The following is a 9,887-nucleotide window of genomic DNA, read 5'->3' as shown; positions in this document are numbered from 1 at the left end:
CCTTAGAGAACCTTAGGAGATCAGACTAAAGATGTAGGTCTGGATTTTGCTGGGGAGGAGCTTGAACACCATTCCAAGAATGCACATGACCATCTGGGGAGCTTGGTCTGACCCAAGGACATGACTCAACCTCTAAGCAATTAGCGCGACCAGTATGTATTAATCGTATTAATCGTGAGGTCCAAGTGGCTGGTGGCTTCCATGGGGACGTTGTTTTGATTAAAGAATAGCTGCATTGCTCTCCTGCAGCTGGAAGTCTAGAGAAGTCAATACGAAATTTGGGAGTGCCCTGACCGCAAAGAACACAGAACCAGAAAGCCAGGGCCCTTAGTTAGGGTAGTGCTGACCACTCATTAAGGTATGTATCTTGGTCAGGTTCATGCAGCCAACTACAAAGCCAAGCCCTGTTTCTCCTCTTCCCTTCCGTGGATTCGGAAGAGGAAAATAGTTGCCAGTCAGAGGCCAAGATGGCAGTGGAGTGCACAGAGGAGGAACATCAAAGCGGGGGAGGGTGCAGTACTCTCGGGGTGTGCATTTTAATTGTTACATTTAAGGGATACTGTTCACTAAGATTTTTCCTGGCCCTGCTTGGGGTGGATGCACAACGTGAGTGGGAAGGCGCGCCCCTGTGGGTTCCGAGGCTCATCCTCTTGAGCAGAAGAAAGAAACCAGGCGCCTCCTCCACCACCACCCTGTCCTGGGCACAGAACTGCCCCAGGTCTTCTCTGTGCTCTCCAGACTTGAGGGCTACGTGGGACAAGCTCCGGACCAGGCGCAGTTGGGGGTGACTCTTAGAGTCAGGCAGCAAACCACGCAGATTCTCCGCGGTCCTTCCATCTCCACATCTGAGCCGGCAGCGCCACTTTCGGTTCAGAGAGTCTTGCGCAGGGGAGGGTAAGAGGACCCACGACTCCCTCTGCGGGTCCAGGTGGAGCTGGCGGCGAGCAGCCGCGGAGCCCCGGGCGGCGCGGGCCGGCGAGCATTATCCTCTGAGTACACACAGTGCGATTTTGGGGAACCAAGTGGCCTCAGACTTTGGCTGCCAGCAGCGCGGTGCACCCCGCTTGGTTCGAGTGCGTTCAACGTCACACAGGCGCTGCTCCACTGGGGTCACCGGACTCCTTTTCTGCTTTCCGGGGTTCCACGGGATGAGCGAGCGAGCCAAAATCATCTGCAGGCAGCAGTCCTATAAATAGCGCGAGGGTGCCCTCTCGGCGCTGTCCCTCCCGGCTGCACTGCGCGTTGAGACACAAAGTTGTGCGCAGGGACGCAGGAACCCAGGGCAGTCGGCGCCCTGCACCTTAGAACTGCTTTTGGTGAAGGGCACTCAGCTGCCGCCTACCTGCGTCGGAGTGACACCGGGTTTGGGGAAAATTTTTGACCAAGCGCAAGTGGGAGTCGCTAGCCTCCTGGCCACGGACACAACCTGGCGTTCTTCTCATCCCCGGAAACACCTCCTGCCTCTGTAATTTGTTCCTGCGCCAACCAGAGTCTCTCGGACAGGACCGACACCCGCACTAGCCACCCTAGGTAGCGTTTACTCGCTGAGTCCCCACTGTGTCTTCAGCTCCGTGCTTCACTAGGAGTGCTTGGGTTTGGGGTGAGCATTTATTTTGTTCTTCTGAGGTGTGACCGCGAGGGTCTGGAGACTTTTTAGATGTCAAGGGACACGTGTGGGTGCAGCGGCCCCAGGCAAAACTGATTTGGGGGTGGAGGAGTTAGAGTAGGAGTTCTGCATGAGCTCCTTAAAGGACAAAGGTAGCAGAGCCAGCCAGCCAGCTCGAAGGGAGACTTCAGCCCTGAGAATTGGTGGAAGTGCGCGCGCCGCTGCTGCCGCCGCCGCCGCCGTTGTTCCTGCAGCGCTGTCGATCTAGCTTCTTCCTGAGCTCCGGGATCCCGGGGTAGCAGGCGCCGCCCGGGAGCAGAAGCGCCAGGCTGTCGCTTGCGCACGCGGCTCACCATGGGCTCCGCGCGCCGGGCGCTGTCCGTGGTACCAGCTCTTCTGCTGATTCTCGTGCTGCCTGTCTGGGCACAGAATGACACGGAACCCATCGTTCTGGAGGGCAAGTGTCTGGTGGTGTGCGACTCGAACCCAGCTACAGACTCCAAGGGATCATCTTCTTCCCCTCTGGGGATATCTGTCCGGGCAGCAAACTCCAAGGTGGCCTTTTCGGCGGTTCGGAGCACCAACCACGAGCCATCTGAGATGAGCAACAAGACTCGCATCATTTATTTTGATCAGGTCAGACCCCCGAGGGATGCAGAGCGCACGGGGAATGGGTGGTCTCTGGGTATCAGGGGATGCCTGCCCAGATTAAGCTAGTATAATTAAGATGTGTGATTAGGATTAACTACCTCCCTGAAGGTATCAGTTTGGAACTCAGAGCTACCTCCCTTTCCCAACAATCACAGCCTCTTCAATCCCCTTAGTCTCCGGCAGAGGCCTGCGCGGTGGGTGGCTTGGGAGCGCAGAGGAAGGCACCTGGAAAGCTGAAAGCGAGACAAATTTAACAGCAACAGGTCATCAGGGGTTGAAGGGAACACTGTCCCTGGATGCTGAGATCTATTGGTAGAGAAGTTGGGCCTCTGGCTCAGACTTATCAGCAGGTGCTCTGAAGGCGTTCCTGGGGGGACCCCAATAGACAACCTGAAATGTTTGACTTGTGTTTCCAGATGGAGGCTCATCTCTCCAAAAGGCTCTGGGGCTCTACAGGATGCAGGGACCCTTCCAAGTGGACACAGACGATGAGGGGATTAGGGGTGTGGTTCTAGGGGTCAGGAACCACCTCCAAGGCTCTAGGGTGACTCTGCAGGGTCCAGGGTGGCCATGCCTGGAATAGACCAAAAGCCTTTCTCATTCACTACTGCTCCACTCAGAAAACTTGTCGAGGCGGGAGGAAAAGGGACTGAGTAATTGCATAGAGCTTGGGCAGGTAAGCGCTGGGGAGCTGGGTTTCCCTTCCTGGTTCCCCCAGGGCATTGTAAATTGCTAAGAAAGCACAAATTTTGAGGTTGCAGCCAGGGGAATGAGACTGAAATTGATGAAAGCTGCAGCCTCTGCCCAGTTGCTCGGGCTCTGTAGACTGGAGTAACTGAGCAATCCCAGGGATTCAGCTTAGCAAAGCCCCCAGGGCAGAAGCCCCGCTCCAACATCTTGGTTCCATCCACAACAGTACCCAAGTCTACCTTATTCCAAAGTCACAGTTCACAGGTGTATACAGAGTCCCACGGGCAGGTGAAGTGGGGCTTCCGGACGTGCCAGGAAAGACTCAGGTGACATTCTTGCTCTTTACTTAATTCTAACTAATACACACAGCAGCTGGCTAGAGATGTCTCCCTAGAGGCTTAGAATGGGATAGCTATACATTTAAAATATGAATTAAGTAATCCCTTTGGAGATTTTGGTGCAGTATTTAACAAAGTGATGGAAAGGGAGCCCAATGCAGCCTGATCTGGGTTTTAATGCATTACCTAAATGTCGAAGGCTCATGGACATTGTGCTATGTTTGTTTGGGGCTTTCTTTTCAATGACCTTTCCACCAATTAGAACAGGAAAAGGATTTTTTTTTCTTTTGTTCTGGGAGCCGTGCATCTTAGAGACAACAAGACACATTTAGTTATAAATCCTGACATGCTTGGATGCTTCTATTACCCTGTAGAGTCCAAAGCCAGCTTCATGTTCACTAACCAACAATAATCGGCACCTCTACTTTGTTAATAAAGAATGGCTCTTGTACCTGAGTCTCGAAGTCTTGGCTAAGCACCTTACATTATTCTACTGTGCTGGGGAAAAGATCTTGTTGCAAATGTTTTGTCAGGGAATCGTACACAGCTGGCGATGGTGCATTAGAAAGTCCATCTGGTCTCAAGTCAGAGGGCAGAGAGCTGATTCTTAGGGTGAGAGGCTGGGCTCTCAGTAAAACTACACACAGGTCTGTATTTGGCGGGGCTGAGCCTGGTGTATTTACCTAAGCGTTCTGACATTCTGGTGTGCTGTAAAGAGACATGGTACACTTTGAGGAAACAAAGCAGGAAGTACGAATTATGTTAATCTTGACAAGAAGATGATGTTTAAGACAGATAACAGCAGACTGACTCTAATAAGCAGAAAATATATCTGTAGAGACGCATCTGATTTTTATGGATTTATTTCTTGGTGAGACACGGAAGAAAGCCTCCTTGTTTTGTTTGGGGTCTTATGCTTTCCCAGGAAGGGACTTACTTCTGAGACACTGAAATTTAACTGAGAATGCACAGAGGTTCAGAGTTAATGTCACAGCCAGACACACATTGAAGTACAAGGTGCATTGTGGCTTTCTTAGTTCCAGTGTCTAACTTAACTTTTCACTTTTGACCCTTGAACTTCAAATGGATTTCAGGTGACTGATAGGAAGATAAAGCAAGAACACAGAAGACCACAGAAAGACCACCCAGTTTACTGTCTGATATATTTATGCCCTTGTCTCGGCATCCAGCCAGGACTGATTCATCACCAATGTATTATGTTAAGGCTTAGATGGCACATAAGCAAAAATAATAGCCATGGATCTGAGGAGAGCTCTGGCAGAGACTGGGGGAAGAAGTTGTTTTTTACATCTCTGTGGTACCAACTGGTGGTGCCATGAGCTATGCCCCATGGTGGAGGGGGTACCATGCCTCTGTGATGTGTCCAGGGATTACTGCAGAGAGCCCACGAATGCTGATTGGCTGGCTAGGTAACGTCCCTTCTGGACATTGGGAAGGCTTGTAGACTGTGGAGATGTAACTGCAAGGCAGATGCCTTCCATCCGGTTCTCAGTGAAAAGCTAATACAAACCTTCACATGTTATTTTGATGATCCCAGAGACATTGGCCTGGAAATTAAGACACGAATACAACACAGTTGTTTTATTTATTTTTTTCCCTGTACTATTTAAAAGGTAGAAGACCCTTCCAATATGCACATTTATTTTCTAAGTCAACTTAACAGGAAAGAAATAGGATTTGCAGTTTTATTCTCTATTGTTTCTGAAGATAGTTATTTAAAAACTGAAGAAAGAGGAGAGAAGAAAAGAGAGAAGGAAAATATAAAGAAATGAAGGAATGGGGAAGGGAGGAGGAGGGAATTTATTTTACTCATGGGAGGAAACTATAATTTACCATTATTCATTGCTTTTTATCTGTAGATCCTGGTTAACGTGGGCAATTTTTTCACATTGGAATCTGTCTTTGTGGCACCGAGGAAAGGAATCTATAGTTTCAGTTTTCATGTAATTAAAGTCTACCAGAGCCAAACCATCCAGGTAGGTGCTCCCTCTGAGTGTTTCCCACCTCTGCATTTCAGCGTCTGTGCAGGACCTGCTTGCACCAGGAAGATAGTTGTCTACCCTTTGTGTTTGTTTTCAAACACATGTGATTTGCAATTTTTTTTCTTTACAACATCCACTTGGGTATGTGACAAAGGCATGTAGGAAAATAAGCAACACAAGCCAAAATAACAACTGCAGCAACAAAGCACAGCTTGGAAGAGTTTCATGACATAAATCTCTAAAGAGATTGATTTTTATCTCATGTCTGAACAAAAGTTACTGAAACTTGCAAAGCTTTACAAATGAACATTAAATAAGCAAAACAAGTTTACTACCATTTAAAAACAGTGAGATGCAATTAACTATTAAAACAACAACAACAAAACATAGCTTGGCAAAGATTCCATGACAGGGATCCTCTATGGGACATCTTAATTTTATCTCATGACAACATAAAAGTTATTCCAACCTATATAGAAAAGTCTCATAAAACTTTACAAATGGACGTTAAATAAATAAAACAGGTTTACTACCATTTAAAAACAGTGAGATGCAATTAACTATTGAAAGCAGACTACCAGGGAACAGCTACTTATGATGCTTTTGCAAAAGGATGTGCTGAGTTCCGCTGGCTATAGCTTATTTTTTTTTTTTTGTTTTTTTTTTTTTTTTTAATTTTTCTTGCAACTTCTCCCCAGTTGCAGTTGCATGGTTATTTAGCCTTGTGTGGTGCATGTTTCTGGAATTCTAGAATATGTTACATTGAATGCCTAACATTTATATTATATTTTATGTCCCTATGATTAATAGATGGCAGAGTCAGCTCTCACTTTTATATCCCAGCGACTGGATCAACTGACCAGCTGTAGATCTAATGTATTCCTTGTTAATCTTAACCTAGAGAAAGGGAGTGGTTAGTGAACATATCTACTTCCCTGGAAACTCTTGACATTTTAAATGACCTTTGTTGCTGTGTAAGTTCCAGAAAGAGATACCTACTCAGTTGCTGGGAGCAGCTGGTGGTATCTGACTTTGTCGGGGCACCAACACTGAGAAGCTAGTGGACAACTTTGTACCAAATAGTTGATGCTGAGCATATGAGGCTGGTCCAGTAGTTAGCTTTGTTTACACACTAGGGAAAGTCAGTTTTCACATGACTAGATGGTTCTCTGGGTGGCATTGTTTTTGTAGGAAATTTCTATATGAAAAAAAAAACCACACACACCCATACACACACACACCCATACACAAATATACACACACACACACACACACACAAACACACACACACTAAATCTGACCCCACATATGTCCAGTTTGAAGGGAAAGGATATTTCTCAAATAGCAAATATTTGACCAGGTCAGCTGCCTTAGACTGTTTCCTACTACACATTTTGAAGGAACCTTTTTTTTGGGGGGGGGGTGATCCTTTTCTTTCCAGGTTAACTTGATGTTAAATGGAAAACCAGTCATCTCTGCATTTGCTGGGGATAAAGATGTGACCCGTGAAGCTGCCACTAATGGAGTGCTACTGTACCTGGACAAAGAAGATAAGGTCTACCTAAAACTGGAGAAAGGTAACTTGCTCGGCGGCTGGCAGTATTCTACGTTTTCTGGCTTTCTGGTGTTTCCTCTGTAGAACCTGACTTCTCCGTGATGCCCAAGAGTGAGGGCGCCCACCCCTGGGTTATCCGAAGAGCACTCTTGGATTGATGTTTCTTACTGTTTTGTTCATGGGTGACTATGAATTCTCTTTGAGAATTCTAGACCTGTTTGGACAAAACACAAAGTTTCACAGATCATTTTCGTATGTGTGCCAGTTTCTTTATGTGTGGATCAGGACTCCAAAGCTGAAAATCCTTAATCTGCTTACACGTTAACTGTCAGAAGCCGTCTCAAGGTTTGTTCTGTTTAGTTTCCTGCTAGTACAGCACTGGCTGCAGATGCGGGGGTTTTTATTTCTTTGTTTTTGAAAGACCGGCTAGTGGGCCTGAAAGTTAGAAAAATGTGGAAGTTCTGACTTCAGTGGTTACAGTGGAACTGCCAAAGACGTGTGTGTACATGTGTGGATACACTGATTATTGATTATACTTTTTAAAAATATATATATAATTACTTTTGAATTGGTTTGTTTTGTTCTCTTAAGGTAACTGGGATTGTATTTTAGTGACTGGCATTGTGTTCTCTCTACCCATAAGGTAACAGATGTCTTGCCTCAAAATGCCCCTTAACTCTGAACTCACCCATGTGACCTCTCCCCCACCCCCAAAATGAATGCTCCATAGTTGTATTTTAATTATATATGTGAAAGAGTCATATTTTCCAAATTATATTTTCTAATAGGAAAAAACAGATCATAATCTGACAAAGAAGAAGTTATTTACCCCAACTCTGATGCTCAGTCCCAAACCTTGGCAAAGCACCTCTCCTTGGTGGGAAATCGCATACTCTATTGCTCAACTTTAATTAACGTGATTGATAATAACTACTTTATTAAACCCATAAGGAATTATTTTCTCCTTCACCATGACCACTTTATTAACTGGAGATAGTATGCTCTTATTTTTAATTGTATCTATTTTTCAAATCTCCTGTTGTGTTTGAAATATCATCTGGTTTTGCCTTAATTCCTTAACTTGTATATATTTATCTGTTCAGCTAATATTAAATCCAGATACTTCACAATTAAATTTAGTGCAATATTTTATTTTGTCTTTTGTATAGGTCATATGAATTCATAAAATTATTTATGTCTCTCTTACAGAATAAAGATTATTATATGTTAGTGGAATGGTTGGCTTGGTCCTTTTGGGTCTAAGGATGTATCTTTTTATGTAGTTTATCCACTCTCCGTTATCCTCTCCCTTCCTGCACCCTTCCCTCTCTCCCTCTTTCCTTTATTTTTCCTGTCCCTCTCTTCTCTTTGTTTCCTTTTTCATGGAGGGAAAAAAAATCTTCCTGAGTTTTTAGGTAATGCCCTTTGAGTAAGTATAGGAAATCTTTAGTCTATTTAATCTGTCCAAATCCAGGAGTTGCAAGCTTGCCAAAGGGAATCAATGAATTTAGCAAGCTCTCCCTTCAGAAGGACTTGCTAGGAAAATGAAGTTAAAACGATCTCTTGAAATATCACAAGGTTGCTCCATGTATGAGTGACTGGTGGCCAATATCCAGGCTAGTATCTCCAACCAGAGGACTGCCGCAAAGGCTCTGCCTGCTCCCAGGACTTCTTTTTTGAAAGGGTAGATAGTATTTATATGACTGGGTGGTGGTGGTGGTGGTGGTGGTGATGGTGGTAGTTCCATCTCCAGGTCTGTGGCCCTGTTGGGGCAAGGGTCCTCTTGTAGCTGGAGCCACAAGGAACATGTTACAAGAGAGCCACTCTGGAACACCTTCCAGAGAGTCTGTAATTGATCTCCATGCTAGGATGTTCAGTCAGCTCTAGGAAGGCTTCTCTCTTTCCTAGAAAGAACTCCCTGAAGATCCTGGCAACAGTCCTTGATGCAAGTTGTCCCCTGATAGCTTTCTGTTAGTAACCCTGATTTTATAATATAGAATGCTGTTTTTCTTTTTCTAGTATTGCATACCGAGATAGTAAGAGTGGCTTTCCTTCACAAGGCACTGGGATGCTCTAACCATGAACCAACTCTGCCTAGTAGCTACTCCACCTGGTCTATGCAAACCAGGTCTGCATCTGGACATGACAGCAGGACAATCGTAAGACAATCTGTTAGTCATTACTTTGGCAACATGAGTTAAGAGTGTGGAAATGACCAATGGACAGGCCTGGCAGGATGGTGATAGTTAGGCTATTATCAAAATCTGTCAGTGTACCAATGTATTAGACAAGTGGACTAGTAGCCAGCTTTGTGGGTGCCCCCTTTACCTTTCTTGATTCTTCTGAACATACAAATGCTTTGGTGAAGTGCTGAGCCTTAAGTCCTAACTTACACATCTAACTAAGTCTAACATCTATGTCTTGGGATGCAGAATCCATCCTGTGTTGGGAAAGACCCCAGACTGTGGCCATCAGGTATAGAGGTCTGTGATGCTGTAGCCCACGTGAAGAGATCAGGCCAGGATGAGAGCTACGGAGGTTCAACTTAACTAGGTCCTAGGAGATTTACAGCTATCACAGACATGTTGTCCAGAAAAAAAAAAATGACTTAAAAGAGCATAAGCAAGAGGTGAGAAGATTAGTTACAAAGGCACTGACAGTTGGGTAGATTCGGGGATGTAGTCCTGCTAGCTTCCTTTGCCATCCCCATCACTCAGGAGGTTTTTTGTTTCTCTGAGCTTTGGTGACTTTAGTTACAAAGCAGTAGTTGGCTACAGTTAGCTACAGTTGGCTACAAAGTTTCATTCAGACACAGGAAGTGCTTGGGGCTCAGAGGGAGCTGCGATCTCAAGGCTGATCACTGAATTTTGCTATATCCATTATTTAAGCCCCCCCATCCCCGCCCCACAAATGGGCAGAACAACAAGAAAACCTGTGGAGGCATTAGGATTGGCATTAGGAAGGAGTGTGGAGGATATAGGGACTGGTCCAAGGAAGAGGGAACGTGGAGCTGGGAAGGACCAGGATGAAGAACAGAAGTGGTC

The 9,887-nt window shown here is 45.6% G+C and overlaps 1 protein-coding gene across 1 annotated transcript; it reads left to right on the top strand.

Moving 5' to 3' along the window:
* Positions 1–211: 211 nt before the first annotated feature.
* Cbln4 (cerebellin 4 precursor) lies at positions 212–8,073 on the top strand. The gene is made up of 3 exons (XM_034495264.2): positions 212–2,242; positions 5,166–5,282; positions 6,730–8,073. Exons 1-3 carry the CDS (start codon positions 1,961–1,963, stop codon positions 6,925–6,927), a joined length of 597 nt encoding a protein of 198 aa, XP_034351155.1. The 5' UTR covers positions 212–1,960; the 3' UTR covers positions 6,928–8,073.
* Positions 8,074–9,887: the final 1,814 nt, after the last annotated feature.

The sequence above is a fragment of the Arvicanthis niloticus genome, chromosome 2, assembly GCF_011762505.2.
Source record: "Arvicanthis niloticus isolate mArvNil1 chromosome 2, mArvNil1.pat.X, whole genome shotgun sequence".
Lineage (NCBI taxonomy): Eukaryota > Metazoa > Chordata > Mammalia > Rodentia > Muridae > Arvicanthis > Arvicanthis niloticus.
The sequence above is the reverse complement of the archived record's forward strand: the minus strand, read 5'-3'. Positions and strand labels throughout refer to the sequence as shown.

Excerpts from the sequence above, each read along its gene's own strand:
- Cbln4 (XM_034495264.2), top strand. The coding sequence starts at position 1,961 with ATGGGCTCCGCGCGCCGGGCGCTGTCCGTGGTACCAGCTCTTCTGCTG. Across the intron at positions 2,243-5,165 it reads GCATCATTTATTTTGATCAG|ATCCTGGTTAACGTGGGCAA; the intron begins GTCAGACCCCCG and ends TTTTATCTGTAG. Across the intron at positions 5,283-6,729 it reads ACCAGAGCCAAACCATCCAG|GTTAACTTGATGTTAAATGG; the intron begins GTAGGTGCTCCC and ends TTTTCTTTCCAG.